The sequence below is a fragment of the Oncorhynchus kisutch genome, linkage group LG1 (genome assembly GCF_002021735.2).
Source record: "Oncorhynchus kisutch isolate 150728-3 linkage group LG1, Okis_V2, whole genome shotgun sequence".
NCBI lineage: Eukaryota > Metazoa > Chordata > Actinopteri > Salmoniformes > Salmonidae > Oncorhynchus > Oncorhynchus kisutch.
Window position 1 is genome coordinate 37,282,411 of NC_034174.2, and position 18,790 is coordinate 37,301,200.

General features: G+C 43.4%; 1 protein-coding gene across 1 annotated transcript in view; it reads left to right on the forward strand.

Moving 5' to 3' along the window:
- esyt1b (extended synaptotagmin-like protein 1b) overlaps window positions 1–18,790 on the forward strand; it is a 38,442-nt gene that overhangs the window by 12,412 nt on the left and 7,240 nt on the right. Inside the window, exons 8-35 of the mRNA XM_020488825.2 lie at window positions 186–306; window positions 593–769; window positions 2,667–2,749; window positions 3,009–3,057; window positions 3,136–3,225; window positions 3,437–3,538; window positions 4,169–4,240; window positions 4,407–4,493; window positions 4,657–4,806; window positions 5,082–5,201; window positions 5,337–5,513; window positions 7,223–7,308; window positions 7,536–7,584; window positions 7,737–7,826; window positions 8,222–8,317; window positions 8,498–8,569; window positions 9,252–9,338; window positions 9,463–9,609; window positions 9,742–9,851; window positions 9,932–10,136; window positions 10,253–10,429; window positions 15,499–15,581; window positions 15,795–15,843; window positions 15,980–16,069; window positions 16,216–16,311; window positions 16,502–16,573; window positions 16,657–16,743; window positions 18,591–18,737. Coding sequence (XP_020344414.1) covers window positions 186–306; window positions 593–769; window positions 2,667–2,749; window positions 3,009–3,057; window positions 3,136–3,225; window positions 3,437–3,538; window positions 4,169–4,240; window positions 4,407–4,493; window positions 4,657–4,806; window positions 5,082–5,201; window positions 5,337–5,513; window positions 7,223–7,308; window positions 7,536–7,584; window positions 7,737–7,826; window positions 8,222–8,317; window positions 8,498–8,569; window positions 9,252–9,338; window positions 9,463–9,609; window positions 9,742–9,851; window positions 9,932–10,136; window positions 10,253–10,429; window positions 15,499–15,581; window positions 15,795–15,843; window positions 15,980–16,069; window positions 16,216–16,311; window positions 16,502–16,573; window positions 16,657–16,743; window positions 18,591–18,737 — 2,971 coding nt within the window. The remainder of the gene's footprint in view (window positions 1–185; window positions 307–592; window positions 770–2,666; window positions 2,750–3,008; window positions 3,058–3,135; window positions 3,226–3,436; window positions 3,539–4,168; window positions 4,241–4,406; window positions 4,494–4,656; window positions 4,807–5,081; window positions 5,202–5,336; window positions 5,514–7,222; window positions 7,309–7,535; window positions 7,585–7,736; window positions 7,827–8,221; window positions 8,318–8,497; window positions 8,570–9,251; window positions 9,339–9,462; window positions 9,610–9,741; window positions 9,852–9,931; window positions 10,137–10,252; window positions 10,430–15,498; window positions 15,582–15,794; window positions 15,844–15,979; window positions 16,070–16,215; window positions 16,312–16,501; window positions 16,574–16,656; window positions 16,744–18,590; window positions 18,738–18,790) is intronic.

The window sequence follows — 18,790 nt, forward strand, 5'->3', positions numbered from 1 at the left end:
GAGTCACTATGTCATGTGATGATAATTCACTTCATGTAACACTTAACTATACTTTACTGTATGCCCCAACTGATACAATCAGTGCTATGCTATGATATTGCTGTATTTTGATATACTATGTTTGTGCACTTCCATGTGTCTACTGTATATATAAAGTCGAGTGCTCCCTCTCCTGTGTTTCTCAGCATTATGTCTGACACCATGATAATGGATGCCATAGCTTCCCACCTGGTTCTGCCCAACCGTCTGACTGTTCCCCTGGTAGCAGACCTGCACGTTGCCCAGCTTCGCTCTCCTCTGCCTAGGGTGAGTCCACACTCTCCACAAACACTCTCCATAAACACACATTTATTTACTCAGACCACAGACTCTGTCTTGTCTGAGCTTATAACTGCCAAACTGATATACAGACGTTACACACAGTAGAGCTTATACCAGTATCAATCCTCTCACTGTCTTCCTCTCCCTCCCTCCCTCCCCATTAAATAGTTAATTGTTCCCTCCTACTCTGTATCTGTGCCCTCTCATCCCTCTATTTCTCTCTCTCCCTCTCTCCCTCTACCCCGCTCTCTCTATCTCCTGCCCCTTTCAGGGTGTGGTGCGTATCCATCTCTTGGAAGCTGATGACCTGCCAGCTAAGGACAACTACATTAAGGGGGTGATAGCAGGGCTGTCTGACCCTTACGCCCTGTGTAGGGTGGGTCCTCAGACCTTCACCTCCCACGTTGTGGACAACACTGTCTGTCCCAAATGGGGAGAGATGTACGAGGTGAGGAGGCCAAGGAGCCAGAGGATTGCGTAAAATCACTCATTCCTGTTTCATTGAATGTCATTGCCACATGTTAGTGTTGCATTTACTGTTGCAAAACAGCATGTCTTCATTTCCAATTATTTGTTTAGGGAGAGAATGCATTACTTGGTAGAGAATGGTCCAGTAGCAATGTGGGGATTCCCCTATGTATGTTTGTCTATTAAGGTTATTTAGTTTTTTTACAAGACAATCACTTTGCCAATGACACACAGTCAAACTGAGTAATCATAGAGTAAAGGGCCACATTGTCTCCACATTGATGTCTCTGTGTTGTTGGTCCTCATGGTGTTGTGTACAGTGCATTTGGAAGTATTCAGACCACTTGACTTTTTCCACATTTTGTTACGTTACAGCCTTATTGAATTACTTTTTTCCCACATTAACCTACGAACAAACCCCCATAATGACAAAGCGAAAACAGGTCTTTCGAAATGTTTGAAAAATATCAAAACTGAAATAGCTTATTTACACAAGTATTCAGACCCTTTGCTATGAGACTCGAAATTGAGCTCAGTTGCATCCTGTTTCCATGGATCATCCTTGAGATGTTTCTACAACTTCACCTGTGGTAAATTCAATTCATTGACATTATTTGGAAAGGCAAACACCTGTCTATATAAGATCCCACAGTTGACAGTGCATGTCAGAGCAAAAACCAAGCCATGAGGTCGAAGGAATTGTCCGTAGAGCTCCGAGACAGGATTGTGTCGAGGCACATAACTGGGGAAGGGTGCCAAAAAATGTTTTGAAGGTCCCCAAGAACACAGTGGCCTCCATCATTCTTAAATGGAAGAAGTTTGGAAGCACCAATACTCTTCCTAGAGCTTTACTCCCTGGCCAAACTGAGCAATCGAGGGAGAAGGACCTTGGTCAGGGAGGTGACCAAGAACTTGATGATCACTCTGACAGAGATCCAGAGTTCCTCTGTGGAGATGGGAGAACCTTTTTAGAAGGACAACAATCTCTGCAGCACTCCACCAATCAGGACTTTATGGTAAAGTGGCCACACAGAAGCCACTCAGTAAAAGGCACATGACAACACGCTTGGAGTTTGCCAAAAGGCACCTAAAGGACTCAGACCATGAGAAACAAGATTCTCTGGTCTGATGAAACCAAGATTGAACTTTTTGGCCTGAATGCCAAGCATCATGTCTGGAGGAAACGTGCGCCATCCCTACGGTTAAGCATGGTGGTGGCAGCATCATGCTGTGGGGATGTTTTTCAGCAGCAGGGACTGGGAGACTAGTCAGGATCGAGAGAAAGATGAACAGAGCAAGGAACAGAGAGATCCTTGATGAAAACCTGCCCCAGAGCACTCAGGACCTCAGACTGGGGCAAAGGTTCACCTTCCAACAGGACAATGACACTAAGCACACAGCCAAGACAAGAGTGGCTTCGGGACAAGTCTCTGACTGTCATTGAGGGGCCCAGCCAGAGCCCCGGACACGAACCTGATCGAACCTGTCTGGAGAGACCTGAAAATAGCTGTGCAGCTCCCCATCCAACCTGACAGAGCTAGAGAGGATCTGCAGAGACGAATGGGAGAAACTCCCCAAATACAGGTGTGCCAAGCTTGTAGCGTCATATTCAAGAAGACTCGAGGCTGTAATTGCTGGAAAAGGTGCTTCAACAAAATACTGATTAAAGGGTCTGAATACTTATGTACATGTGATATGCAAAAATGTCTAAAAACCTGTTTTTGCTTTCTCATTATGGGGTACTGTGTGTAGATTGATGAGTGGAAAAAACGATTTAATCCATTTTAAAATAAAACTGTAACATAACAAAATGTGTAAAAAGTCAAGAGGTCTGAATACTTTCCGAATGCAACTGTATGTCCATGTGTGTATGTCAGGTCATAGTCCATGAAGTACCAGGTCAGGAGCTGGAGGTGGAGGTGTATGACAAAGACCCAGACCAGGATGACTTCCTGGGGAGGTAGCTACATCTCACTGCCTGTCCATGGGTTTCTGTGTGCCACACTGACACTTTTGACTGTTTCCTTTCCCTTTCACCTCACATTGCCCTGTAACTGAGTAGAAAGAGTAGAAAGTCTCCTAGTGTTTTACATGTAGTGTTCTCTTCTCTTCCTTAAATACTGCTGGATCTCTTTTCTTTATTTTTCTCCATTGTCTTGTTTTCTCTGTTTTTGTTTATTTCTCTTTTTGTCTCTCTCCCACTCTGCCGTTTCCTACAGAACCAAGATAGATTTGGGTATCGTGAAGAAGTCCACAGTTGTTGATGAAGTGAGTTATTTTGAGTATTGAATGTCTGACACGGTTAGACACTACTTTGTCATCACAATCTGTATTTTTGTTTCTCAGTGGTTCACCCTGAAAGAAACCAAGTCAGGACGGGTCCATTTCAGACTGGAGTGGTTGGTCTTGCTGCCCAATACAGAGCAACTGGAGCAGGTCTGAATCCGTATCCTCCCTATCATAATATTCCTCCCAAAGTTAATGTTACAGCAGTATGAGGCCCATTCCATCTTGTTTGATTATACACTCTGCTGACTGTGTACGCTGGCAGTGAGCTGTAGTGAAGGAATGTGCAGAATGAAAAGTGCTTAGAGCTAAGTGCCTCTCCCCTCTTCTCAACTCCTCCCCCCCTCCCTTCCTCTCCCAGGTTCTTCAGAGGAACAAGAACTTGACAGTGTCCAGTAAGACTTCTGATCCCCCCTCGGCAGCCATCTTGGCAGTGTATCTGGACAAGGCTGAAGCCCTTCCTGTGAGTCACACCTCGTCAACCTCCCCCCTCCTCCTCCTCCTCCTCCTCTCTCAGCCCTTAAGCTGCATCCTGTCTGTGGCTGCGAGGGTAGCGCTGTAACTGTCACTAGGGTTCTTGTTACACAGAGTTGTTCCCTACCCTCGGCCCTTGTTCACTTCCCATCACTGATCTGAGATAATTGCAACATCGGCTTTAAAGGCTAGCTGTTGTTTTCACCTATCCAGTCCTGTCTGATCTGCAAAAGGAAGTGAATGGGAGCCAAGGAGAGGGAACAACCTTCTGTAATGAAACACACCCATAGTGGTTCTGTGTTTAGACTTCCTGAAACTCTTGGCACTCAACTCTGTTTCCTCTTTCTACTGTTTTTCGGCGGTTGCTATGCAACATCTATGCCAGTGGTTACCAACCCTAGTCCTGAAGAGCTACAGAGTGTGCAGGCTTTTGTTACAAACCCAGCACAAACACATCTGTTTCAACTAATCAAATCTAATTATCAATAACTTGATTAGATGAATCAAATGCTGATAGTGCTGGGCCGAAACAAAAGCCCCCGTAGTGCTACATTAATAAAGTGTTCAAGTTGTTTGTGTGTTTTATATGTTGATGTGTGTTTGTATGTGTGTGTTTTAGATGAAGAAGGGCAACAAAGAACCCAGTCCCATGGTACAGTTGTCTGTTCAGGACATCACTCGAGAGAGCAGGGTAAGACTACCAGAGTAGTGACTTACTAGACTTATTCCATCCGGCTCCTATAGTGGAATTGAAGACCAAAGGTGGCTACCATAGTAATAGACTATCATAACCCTTTGCTTTGAAGTCAAACCCACTCCTATTTAGCATTCTCTCTATTCCTTAACACTGTTTTTAGACCTGTTGGACGACAATCAACCCAGAGTGGGAGGATGCCTTCACCTTCTTCATCCCAGATCCACGCAAGCAGTCAATAGACATTCAGGTACCTTGATATTCTAACTCCATTACATGTTTTGCACCAATTTGTCATTATTTGAATGCATTATTTCTGTCTGTTTCCTCATAGCAATCTGTTGAATGACCACACTCTTTCCTATGTGTGTATTCTTCATTGAACATTCTCACTATCCTCCCATCTCTTCCAGGTGAAAGACAACGACCGGATACAGACTCTAGGTACCCTGTCCATCCCTCTGTCCCGTCTGCTGTCCAGCCCCAACCTGTCTCTGGACCAGTGGTTCCAGCTTGACAAATCTGGCCCTGCCAGCCGCATCTACATCAACACTGTACTCAGGGTAAGGACAGGTTCCTCCTCTCAATCCCAACCTATTGTAAGGTGGATGCACATCTTTAAAGCTCAGTTTGGCCTATGTGTAATGCATTATTTTCTTTCTTTCTTTCTTTCTGTCTCTCTCTTTGTTTCTCTCTCTCTTTATCTGTCTCTCTCTTTGTTTCTCTATCTGTCTCTCTCTCGCTTTGTTTCTCTCTTTGTTTCTCTCTTTGTTTCTTATGTTTCTCTCTCTCTCTTTGTTTCTCTCTCATTGTTTCTCGCTCTCCCTTTTTCTCTCAGGTGCTATGGTTGGATGAGGAGAACATTCCCACTTCCTCTACAGAGGCAGCTAGCCTAGCAGCTGGTTTCTCAAAGATACGCCCCCGACAGACCTCCCCTGACCCCAGCTTTGCCACAGAGGTAAAGCATGTAATATACATGGACATACATGTTATTGTTAGTAACTAAGGCAGTTACAATTAAATCAAGTTAAAGTATGATTGCAATGTTGAAGAGTCTGAGTCTATGCTGAATTTCAGTGTTTTGTTGTTTTAGGGGGTGCTTAGAATCCACCTTCTAGAGGGCCAAAATCTGGTCCCAAAGGACAACATGATGGGGGGCATGGTAAAGGGCAAGAGTGACCCCTATGTCAAGATCAACATCGGGGGTGAGACCTTTGAAAGTCGGGTCATCAATAGGAACCTCAACCCCACCTGGAACGAGATTTATGAGGTACGATATCAACCTAATATTATCTTAATTTTCAAGTGGGAACATTTGAACAAAACAAAGTAATTGGTTAAAACGGACAGTCATACCACTCTAGGGTTATAATGAGTTCAAGGAGGCTTCTGGTCATCAGAAAACAGAACCATAGAAAGAGTGCTTATCAACCAGTGATCATTTTGGAAGCTATTTTAGATTTTGTTTTAGTGTTCGTCTTTATGACTAAAATACCTTTTAGACTTAGTCACATTTGAGTATTTTCATCCTTAGTTTTTGTTGTCAGTCGGCTAAAACTCTGGACCATTTTAGTCTAGTTTTAATCACAGTAATGTTATTGCATTTTCCCCCCATGAAATAATCTATATCATCATGTGCACATTAAGATAGCCTTGTCCAACTAGACCCTCATATAGCTGGCACATTGCTATTGTGGCAGATTGTAACCTATGCCAGCCATGATTTACCATAGGCTACAAAGCCTTGGCTACAAGTAAACAATTTAGGCATACATCTCTTTTCTCCCCATCATAACCTTTGGTTTGGAGTAAATAATATTGACTCCCCTAACAGGGGGAGAATCTGAGCTTTCCAACAATGCCAGAAATGTTAGGCTACTGTACTCTAATATTCAGCAAATAGCATTCATATTTCCAATTGGGGGAAAAAACTACTGCAGTAGCATTTGCAAAGCGCGAGAGCAACAACACAGATTAATAACATAGAGCTTCTGATGTGACCTAAGCAGAAATAGCCTACATGAAAGTAAGAGAGAGTAAACATTATTGTTTCTAGTTTAGGTTAGTTACAACTGAAGTGTCCTGAATGCACATGTAACGGCTCTCGGTTGTAGAATGAAGAGTGGACCAAGGCGCAGGGTGGTAGGCGTACATCGTCTTTTTATTGATGACACCAAAACAAAATAACAAAGACAAAAAACGAAAGCGCACAGTTCTGTCAGACTCAGATACTAAACAGAAAACAAGATCCCACAAACTCAGGTGGAAAACAGGCTGCCTAAGTATGATTCCCAACTAGAGATTACGATAGACAGCTGCCTCTGATTGGGAACCACACTCGGCCAAAAATAAAGAAATAGAAAACATAGAATTTCCCACCCGAGTCACACCCTGACCTAACCAAACATAGAGAATAATAAGGATCTCTAAGGTCAGGGCGTGACAGTGCACCAGTTCAAAAGATTGACGAGTGACTGAAGTGACCTCACGGGAGCTGTGTGGAAGAGCCGGACCGCGCAATTGAAAGATGTTAATTCTGCCAATGAGAGGATTGCATTAAATATTCTGCAAAGGCATTCATGCTTATGATTGGACAAATCAGATGAAAAGGAGCTTCATGTCAAATTGAATGTCCATTAGTCTCACGTGAAATCCTCGTCTCGTCACATTTTCGTCAACTAAAATAAACTAATTTCTTACATTTATTGTTTTTTTTCATGGCATCTCATATCGTTATCGTCATTAGCTTTCGATAAGAAAAATCGGTCATGGGGCGAATATTTTTCGTCATAGTTATTGTTGACGAAATGAACACTGTTAACAACCAGGACAGCAGTCTACCAATGAGTATTTACCCATTATTTGGAGGAAAATATTAGGTGACCTCAAAATCTCAGTGCTTCCCTGTGTGTTTCCAGTTTTAGAATGATGGATATTGCTTTTACTGAAGGTGTTGTTGTGTGTTGTGTTGTCTCCCAGGTGGTTCTGACCACGCTGCCTGGCCAGGAGCTCCATGTAGAGATATTTGATAAGGACATGGACATGAAAGATGACTTCATGGGCAGGTATGCAGGTTGTGACCCAAATGGCAATATATTCTCTATATAGCGCACTACTTTAGGGTGTCATTTGGGATGCAAATGGAGTCTCTGGGAACTAGATAGATTTCTATGTGTGGTGACTTTGGCACCCCCTCAGGCATGGACATGTAACTCCCACGGATTAGATTTTGCTCCATTTTCCGTTTGTTTGTACAGTTGTTTGTGCTCTAACCTGATATTCCTATGTACAGGTTGAAGATTAGTTTGAAGGATATCATCACCTCTCAATACACTGACCAGGTGAGATCTGCCTGCCTGCATCAGAGTTAACATGACTTCATACTTTCCTTCACACAAACAGACCACTGCATATGTTGCCATTCTATGTAAAAGCTCATTAGTTTCCCTGTTTCAGTGGTAGACTGCACTGAGTTGTTGTCTCTCTGTTCCAGTGGTACACTCTGAATGATGTGAAGTCAGGTCGTGTTCACCTGGTACTGGAGTGGGTACCTACAGTATCAGAACCAGGCATACTGGACCAGGTCAGCCCTTCTTCCTCTTTTATTAGAGATATCGTATTGTGATAAGATAATCTCTTTTGCAAAACATAAGCTTTATAATAGGCCATATTTAACAGTAGTGTAACGTGTCATGGGGTTCCCGAGTGGCGCAGCGGTCTAAGGCACTGCGTCTTGGTGCTAGAGGCGTCACTACAGACCCTGGTTCAAATCCAGGCTGTATCACAACCGGCCAGTAAGGTGGCGCACAGTTGGACCGGGTTTGGCCGGGGTAGGCCAGTTATTGTAAATAAGAATTTGTTCTTAACTGACTTGCCTAGTTAAATAAAATAAAAATCATTATACACACTGCCATCAGAGTAATGCATCCTTGTACACAGTGCCATACAGACCCAGTGACCTGTGTAAATGTCCCCAAGGTGTTCCAGTTCCAGTCCAGGCAGTCCTACCACAACAAGGCGGTTCCCTCTATGGCTCTACTCTTTGTGTTTGTGGAGAGGGCAGACGGCCTGCCAGTGAGTCTTTGCACCTCTTTCTCAGTTTGGAGGGGGTCTTATAATTTTGTGTGCAGGGCTAATGTTAATGATGTTTATGTTTAGAGGGCTAATTATATTTTGCATATGAACCTGGGTGCCTCTTTTGTGCACGTGTAGTGTGTTTGTTTTGAATGTTTATTTATTGTGGCGTGTTTCCAGCTTAAGAAGAGTGGGAAGGAGCCAAAAGTGGGAGCTGAACTTGTTGTGGGGGGGACTTCCCATAAAACTACGGTGAGACAGACAACCCATTCAATGTGTCCTGTTAAAAATGGACATATGACACTGTAAAACCATTCAATGTGTCTTAAAAATAACATGTTAATATTAATATGGTATTCTACCCCAAGCCATAAGGCTGCTGAACAATTAATCAAATGGCCACCCAGACTATTTACATTGACCCCTTTTGTTTTTACACTGCTGCTACTCACGGTTTATTATCACTTTTCCTCTACTTAGATGTACAAATCACCTCGACTAACCTGTACCCCCGCAGACTGTACCCCCGCACATTGACTCTGTACCGGTACCCCCTGTATATAGCCTCCACATTGACTCTGTACCGGTACCCCCTGTATATAGCCTCCACATTGACTCTGTACCGGTACCCCCTGTATATAGCCTCCACATTGACTCTGTACCGGTACCCCCTGTATATAGCCTCCACATTGACTCTGTACCGGTACCCCCTGTATATAGCCTCGTTATTTTATTATTACTTTTTGTTTTATTTTTTATTTCATTTTATTTAGTAAATATTTTCTTAACTCTATTCCTTGAACTGTATTGTTGGTTAAGGGCTTGTAAAGTAAGCATTTCACGTATATGGCGCATGTGACAAATACAATTTGATTTGATATTTTGATCTGTGACAGTGAATTACTGCTCATGCCTCCTTTCTATCTCTATTAAGGTGTGTGATCGCACCATCTCACCCCAGTGGGACGAGGCTTTTTACTTCCTGGTTCATGACCCCAGAGAAGAGCTCCTCATAGTGAAGGTAAGTGTGTATGTTAAAATATATTTTTTAGATCTTAAAGATGTGGGTTTTTATAAAAGGGTACTATACTCTTCACAGAATTACGAGGTTATTCATCCATCTTCCATTTTCTCTTCTCCTCTAGTTGTCCCACAGTTGGACCTTGCCTATTGGTTCTCTGGTGGTACCAATCAGAGAGCTGCTGTCAGAACCAGATCTGGTCCTGGATCAGTGGCTGAGTCTGGATGGAGCCTCACCAGACAGTCAGATTCTACTGAGGGCTGAACTCAAGGTGAGACATACTTGCACTTAACAAACACTCGATTACTCTGTAGGAGTCACTTTAGACGTGTGTTAATTCAATGCATGATATTTTGTAATAAGGTTATATGGTGGTGTTATTAAATGTGTTGTTCTATTACAGCTGCTGTGTCCCAAGAAGTGTGAGATTGATGTGGAGAGGGCAGATCAATCCAGAGCTCAAGCCGCCTCTACTGCTGAACAGAGACTGGAGAGAAACACAGTGCAGAAGAGGTAGAACAAATGAGGGTGTACTAATACACACATACACACAAACACACATGATTAACCAATTTCTATTTTATTCCACCAAGTCTGCTCAGGTCTAGTTCAGTGGACACTCCCAGTGCTCCAGTCCCCAGCCTTCCCTCTATCCCAGCACCAGAGCCAGAAAAGGCTAAGAGAGTAACAGCTACTGAGATGGTCTCTGGGAAAGTACCTGTGGAGCTCACTGAGGAACCCAGTCCTCCTGAAACACTCCCCACACACACCAACCCTAATCCCAGCTTTGGCTCTGAGGTGAGATACAGTATGCCAGGTATACAGTATAGTACCACATACAGTACTGTGTGAATTAGGTATGTCATGCTATACTGCTGTATTTGTGCAGTCTTGTTACAAGTGTTTGTTTTTAGGGGCTGCTGAGAATCCACCTACTGGAGGCCCAGAATCTTATCGCCAAGGACAACCTGATGGGTGGCCTGAAGAAGGGCAAGAGTGACCCCTACGTCAAGATCAACATCGGAGGGGTCATGTTTAAGAGTCATGTGATCAAGGAGAACCTCAACCCTATCTGGAATGAGATGTATGAGGTATGTATGGAGGGAGTTGTAGTTTTTAGGAAAAATGTGTTGTGTCTATATACATTTTAAACCGTAAACCCACATGAACTTGTATTTTGTCAGTACAGCTCTATGTACATAATATATTATACAGTATTACATAATACTTAGAGTAGTGTTACATCGGTCTAATCATAAACACATAGTAGGGTGTTCACCCATAAAAGGATGAATTAATTAAAGGTTTACACAAATATGCCCATTCAATTCAGTAAGAAAAACAACAGTCCAAACCCCATGTCTCTACCATACAGTGCGTTCGGAAAGTATTCAGACCTCTTGACTTTTTCCACATTTTGTTAGGTTACAGCCTTATTTTAAAATGTAACTGAAATCACATGTACATAAGTATTCAGACCCTTTAATCAGTATTTTGTTGAAGCACCTTTGGCAGCGATTACAGCCTTGAGTCTTCTTGGGAATGATGCTACAAGCTGGGCGCACCTGTATTTGGCGAGTTTCTCCCATTCCTCTCTGCAGATCCTCTCAAGCTCTGTCAGGTTGGATGGGGAGCGTCGATACACAGCTAATTTCAGTTTTCCAGAGATGTTAGATCGGGTTCAAGTCCGGACTCTTGCTGGGCCACTCAAGGGTATTCAGAGACTTGTCCCGCAGCCACTCCTGCATTGTCTTGGCTGTGTGCTTAGGGTCGTTGTCCTGTTGGAAGGTGAACCTTCACCACAGTCTGAGGTTCTGAGCACTCTGGAGCAGGTTTTCATCAAGGATATCTCTGTACTTTGCTCCGTTTTTTTTCCCTCGATCTTGACTAGTATCCCAGTCTCTGCTGCTGAAAAACATCCCCACAGCATGATGTCACCACCATGCTTCACCTTAAGGATGGAGCCAGTTTTCCTCCAGATGTGACACTTGGCATTCAGGCAAAAGAGTTAAATCTTGGTTTCATCAGACCAGAGAATCATGTTTCTCATGATTTGAGAGTCCTTTAGGTGCCTTTTGGCAGGGCAGCCAGCTCTAGGAAGTGTGTTGGTGGGGATGGCATCCCAGGTGTACTCCAATCAAGTTGTAGAATCATCTCAAGGATGATCAATGGAAACAGGATGCACATGAGCTCAATTTCAAGTCCCATAGCAAAGGGTCTGAATACTTATGTAAATAAGGTATTTCTGTTTTAAAAAATGTATACATTTGCAAAAAAACTGAAAATAAAAAAAAAGTTTTTAGCTTTGTCATTATGGGGTATAGTGTGTAGATTGATGATGACATTTAAAAAAAATCCAGAATAAGGCTGTATGACATTACTTTTGTCATTCAAGCATGACACATCACCCATCAACTCACGTGGTTGCTATGACTTAAGCTCCACCCACTAAACCTGACCTGTATGGATCTCAGCCACTCCCACGAGTCCTCTGATTGGTCAAAACGTTCTGATCGTTTGAGACTAGCCAGGATCTATCTATTCAAATAGGGACCACAGAGCCTACCTCATTCAAATATCCATGGATCAACGAAAGTCATTTAAAAAAATATATATTCTGCTGTCAGTTCAATTACATTTACAGTTCAAACACCTCTACAGCAATGTTCCCTCTAAACTGTGCGCGTCACTCTCCGCGCACGACTGCCGCGCAGAAGATATGCCAATGACGTGCAGAGACGCAAGAGATTTAACTGAATTCGCCCCATTAGTTTCAATATATATATCAACGTTTTTCCTGTGATAAAATCAACATTATATCAGCCCCTTTTCAATGTAAAAAAAACCTAATCTGATGAGTCTGTGATTTTGTTGTAGGCAGAGCCAGAGCGCAACGGAGTAGAATTATTTTTGTCGGGGGTCTTTCAACCAATCACCAGCGAGTGAATGCACTTTTCAGGTCAGAGCGCAGAGTCGTGCGTGTGCACATTTGTTGATATTCTTAGCCCAGTTGAGTATTATCCCAGTTATAGAGAAGTATAGGTCAGCCATGGGGAGTTACTGCTTCCTACAAGCAACACAATCTCACACTCAATTCATGCAAAAATATAAACAATAAGTATTTCAGCAGATTTCGTGATATGTACAAAAAGTATTTCAGCAGATTTGGTGTGTTTCTGTGTGGCTTAATTCATGTGAAAAGACGAAAAAAATGTGTGATTTTATTCGTAGGAAAATACACATTTTTGTGCGACTTCATTGATAGGAAAAAAACATTTTGGGGGACCAACGAGTCAGGACTATGATAGATTTTGGGCAGTCGTGTTCTACACTGCTTGTTTTCACTTAATACTTTGGGATACTGGTACTATGTCGGATTTTATGAGGGTCGCCAGATTGGAGTAAAAATCTGTATTTGTCTGTGGTTTTTGTGGTATCGATGAAGGTATTTGATTTGGGAATGGGGATACATTTTCTTGATGGGAAATTAATTCAAATGTGGGGAAACAAAAGACCTGCAAAAAAAAATCTGTTTTGTTTAAATTCCCCTTGTGTACCTTCATGGTATTTTCAACTATAACGAGTCTGGACTAAGCTCAATTAAGCCATATCAATGCAGTTAAACAGGTTAATGTAAAAAAGAATGCATTTTGTTGGTTTATACTTATGGAACTTCCAAGTCCGTTTCATGATGATTATTATGGTCGTGTCAATCTCACGTCTAGTTATGTGATCTAGTGGTGGGAAGCATTCTGTTTTTCAACATTGTGTTGGGTGTAATTACATTGATATAAGCTACAATGGGCGTGACGGATAGAAGTAGTCACCACACGTGGGATAGAGCCTTACATCAACGTTGCCTGAAGCTGAATGGAAAGTGCTATGCCCTGACCAGTTATTCAGAAGAAAATCCTCTGTGACTTGTATCATTATTACAATGTCTGCTAACACTGAACATAGCTTAAGGTTAGGGTATTTCATTCATTTAAACTATTCCCAAGTGATATGGGCAATAAACGGTTCCTTTTCCCTTAACGTGACCTGACCTAGACCCCCTTATCCACAGCTCTCTTCCCCCTTATCAGTACTGCCACATGTGACCGTTTTCCCTGCACTCAGCCCCTCCCAAGCTTAATTGCACCCCTCATGTCTCTATTATAACTAATGATTAACAATAGTTAAAGCTCAGAAATCCAAACCCATCACCTAAGTAATGTGTGGTCGTTTGTAGCAGTTATCCTCAGAGTATGGTCATACTGAAAATGTTGTACAAAATCCCCCATAGTTTAATCTCAAAATCATTGAAATGGTTGAAAATAAAACATTTGTCACGTTAAAATATTTCCTGTGAATTATTATTTTTTTTACATGTTTTTTCCAATTACCTTGACTGTTCTCTGAACAGAAAATATATTTGCTTCAAGTAACTCCTAAGCAACCTGTATAGCTGTCACGACCGTCGTATGAATAATTAGACCAAGGCGCAGCGTGAGTAGAGTTCCACATTTTAATGATAGTGAAAACAACACAGATATAAACAACACAGATATAACGATCGTGAAATGCGTAGCGCACATAGGCACTCAAAATTGGGAACCATACACACACCAACATAGAAATATAATACCTAGAAACTCCCCTAGTCACGACCTGACCTAAAACACCATGGAGAACCCCGAGGGCTCTCTATGGTCAGGGTGTGACAGTACCCCCCCGTACTCCGACCGCAAAACCTGAAACTAGATGGGGAGGGTTAGGGTGGGCAACTAGCGTCGGTGACGGCTCCGGTGCGGGACGTAGCACCCGCCAGACCGTGGATCGTTGCTGGAGGCTCTGGGCCGTCGATGGTGGCTCCGGGGCGTGAACCGTCACTATAGAAGCTCCGGGGCGTGAACCGTCGCTATAGAAGCTCCGGGGCATGAACCGTCGCTATAGAAGCTCCGGGGCGTGAACCGTCGCTGGAAGCTCCGGACCATGAACCGTCGCTGGAAGTTCCGGACCGTGAACCATCGCTAGAGGTTCCGGGCTGTAGACCGTCGCTAGAGACTCCGGACTTTAAACACGCACTGCTGGACGAGTGCAGGGAGTCGGCAGAGGACGTACCGGGCTGGGGAGGCGCACTGGAGGCCTGGTGCGTGGAGCCGGCACAGGTTGCACCGGACTGATGACACGCTCTTCATGGCGAGTGTGGGGAGCAAGCATAGGACGTACCGGGCTGTGGAGGCGCACTGGAGGCCTGGTGCGTGAAGCCGGCACAGGTTTCACCGGACTGATGACACACTCCTCAGGGCGAGTTTAGGGAGCCGGCACAGGACGTACCGGGCTGGGAAGGCGCACTGGAGGCCTGGAGCTGGCACAGGTTGCACCGGGCTGCGGAGGCGGACTGGAGGCCTGGTCCGTGGAGCCAGCACAGGTTGCAGGTTGATGACACACTCCTCAAAACGCCTGCGCTGCAGCATACTCCTTGCCAACATCTCTCCGATATCCCTCCTCAAACTGCTCCATCGACTCCCAGATGGTCTCTGGCTCTCTCCTTGGCCGACCACCCCTTGTGGCCCCCCCCCCCAAAAAAAAACTTGGGGTTGCCCTTGGGCTGTTTGTGGCCGCGGACCCCGGCGTCGTTGCTGTCCTCCTTTATTCCTCGGTGACTCGCATCCACCTAGTATCTCTTCCCATGACCAACTCTCCTTTAACTCCTGGGCATGCTGCTTGGTCCTGTAGTGGTGGGATATTCTGTCACGACCGTCGTATGAATAATTTGACCAAGGCGCAGCGTGAGTATAGTTCCACATTTTAATGATAGTGAAACTTCCAAAACAACACAGCTATAACGATTGTGAAATACGTAGCACACATAGGCACTCATACAAAACAATATCCCACATCGTAGGTGGGAAAAAGGACACACTGTTATGATCCCCAATTAGAGGTAACGATCATCAGCTGCCTCCAATTGGGAACTATAAATATATGAAATATATTCCTCTCATGAAATATATTCCTCTCTGATGAGTGAAAATAGTGGAAATGCGTACTTTGTACACTTTACTGTAAAAATATTAGTATAAAGTATTTTACATTTTGTCTATCACTGTCCGTTGTGCTCTATATGTGTGATTCCTCCCTATGGTTTTAACATCATTGTGATGTTTGTTCCCAGACTGTGATGACACCACAGGCAGGTCAGGAGGTCCAGGTAGAGCTGTATGATAAAGACATGGACAAGGATGACTTCCTGGGCAGGTGAGAAACTGCTTTTGTGTCCCAAATGACACTCTATTCCCTATAGAGTACATAACTTTTGACCAGAGGCCATAGGGCGCTGGTCTGGTACTCAGCCGATGTCCTGTAATGTTTTGTTACCCTGTTGTTGTCTTGGTTTGAAGCATCCTTTGTAGTTCCCTATAAGTGTTTAGTTTTACTTTGGACTACAATGATGCTCCATTTTCTGTACAGGTGTAACATCAGTATGAGAGACATCATACACTCCCAGTATACAGACCAGGTAAGGTTTACATGTCTCCCTCTTCTCTTGTACTAAATCATGTCTGTACTCTCTTACATTGGAACACTCATCTTCATATTCCATTACTTTTAGTTTCAGAACACTCTATCTGATGTGTGATTTGTGTCTGTTCCAGTGGTACACTCTGAATGATGTGAAGTCAGGTCGTGTTCACCTGGTACTGGAGTGGGTACCTACAGTATCAGAACCAGACAGACTGGATCGGGTCAGTTCTATTTCTCTCCTCTCTGTCTCTACACATTTTGCTTTTTTCCCCTTCTTCTTTTGCCCTATCTCTCATTCTATTACTAGTTTTTAACCTTTTAACCACCTGTTTTGATGTGATTTAACTCTAACCTCCTCATGTTCCAGGTGCTGCAGCTGCAGTCTCTCCAGTCCTACCAGAACAAGGCTGTTCCCTCTACTGCTTTGCTGTTCGTCTACATGGATAGAGCCCACTCACTGCCTGTGAGTCACCTCAGACACTAAGCCACTTTGAGCTTATGAACCCTGGCATTGGTTTGTTGTCATTGGGTCTGTTGTCTTTTACAGCTGTAATATGGGTTAAGCACAGATGTTGCTTTTTTATTTTGTCTCGTGTCTCAACATAATTTTTTGTTATGACTTTTGTATTGTTTGATCTCTATGTTTTTTGTAGTTTAAGAAGAGTGGGAAGGAGCCAAAGGCTGGAGCTGAGCTAGTTCTGGGGAAGACAACCTACAGAACCAAGGTGAGATACAGTACACGTAGAGCTGAGATGTTTGATTTGTAACAGGATCTGCCTTGAATGTGAACTTATTTGTCTCTCTGAAGGTGTGCGATCGCACCAATTCCCCCCAGTGGGATGAGGCTTTCTACTTCCTGGTTCGTGACCCCAGAGAGGAGATACTCATAGTGAAGGTGAGAGTTCAGTCTGCTTCAGGATGGAGTTGCTTAACATGGATAATGTTTAATTTAAACATAATGTCACTCACTAGGGGTGTAACGGTACACATATTCGTACCGAACCGTTCGGTAAAGGGACCTTAGTTCGGTCTGCATTGTGAACCCGAAGGAATAAATAAATAAAAATATATTGGCAAAATAAAAACACTAAACCTATATACTTTGCGTTGTAGGCCTATGCCTCTTGAGTAAATCTGAGCTGATAAAACATTTCAGGCTATTCCGTTAAAATAACTAGAGCTTATGTACACGTTGTAATCAAAATTAAAATCTTAATGGCCGCATTTCAAATTGTCCTTTTGTGAAGCGCAGCCGGGAACTAGTTCTGTATGATGGCGAGTGGTGGGATCGATTAACCAGAATTGGAGGGTCCTCCATCATTTAAATCTCCAGGTTGGGAACATTTTGGATTCTCAGTAGATTACAACGACGATGGACAGAGAGTTGTGGATAAAAGATTAACAGTATGTCGCCACGCTCAACGAGAATAGCTGCCAACAACTCAAATATGTTGACACATTTACACTGAGATCACCAGAGTATACCGGAGCAAGGTGGCAAGGCAATTGTCTCCCATCTGCATTCAAGCAGCCCTTGGCAGCTGATTCTGACCTGGCCAAAGAAATTACAAGAGCGATAGGTAGGCTATGTTTATATATTTTTTACAGTATTTGGTTTATAGCACCCTGTAGTGAGGTGCGTACTGGCGGAAGAGAAGTCAGGCGCAGGAGAGCGAAAACTGATTTGGTTTCGTTTAATATCCATAAACCACGTCAACAGAACAATACAATAAATGGGTCAAACAAAACCCGGTGAATACCAGCATACCGTGCATAAGCACTACAAGAAAACAATTACCGACATGGACATGAGGGGGAACAGAGGGTTAAATACACAACATGTAATTGATGGAATTGGAACCAGGTGTGATGGAAGACAAGACAAAACCAATGGAAAATGAAAGTGCTCGAGCCACGTTACGAACTTCCCTCTTGCACCCATTTCAGCAAACAGGTAGTACCCGCTCTATATAAGCAAGCCAAAGCCGAAGTTTTCAATGAATTGGCCAATGCACCCTGTATTGCGCTTACTTCACAGTGACAGCCTATCAAATTACGCCAGAGTGGGAGATGTACTGTGCTACAGACACGCCCCGTTAACGAGAGTCACAAGTGCGCATCTGGCACTAAATGAGGCAGTGTCTTGGTGTGTTCGTAACCAAGTAGGAAGTGGAATTTTACCACATACGACTGGGAAAAATCCTCTTGAATGGCCCTCCAACTTCTAATTTAGTGGGAAACTCATCTATAGTTCTGAGCACCCACTTGTCCCACATGGTGACCTCTGATGGTACCTACTAAGGAAATGCCTCTATATATCAGCATTTTCAGGAGTTAAATGCAACAACAAAATATTATTAATAAAAAGCCATCTACTATTGTGTATTTTTTACTTTATAATTTGTTTTCAAGCCTAATAGCTGTACTCTTAGTTTATAGTTGACGTAGCTTGTTGGCAGTTAGACAATTGTTCAAATCACATGAATGCGTCCAACTGGTATTTACGTCTGGTAAATTTCCACCTCCCATAATGCCCAACGTAACAATCCTGTCACAACAGTCAATCCTGGGAACATTGTGAATGGCATTTAATTGCCCCGCTGTACCAAGACAAAACCGAACCATAACCCCACTGTAAACAGCTTGCACAGTCACTGTTAAATGCAATTCATCCATACAAATCTCCCATTCTACCCTTTTCTCTTTTCCTTTCTAATTCACTCTGTATTTATATTTCTCTAGCTCTCCAGTGCTTGGGATCAGGCGATAGGTTCTCTGGTGGTACCAATCAGAGAACTGCTGTCAAAACCAGATCTGGTCCTGGATCAGTGGCTGAGTCTGGATGGAGCCTCACCTGACAGTCAGATTCTACTGAGGGCTGAACTCAAGGTGAGACACGCACACTCATACTCGCACTCACAAACATCAACTATCAATGTGAG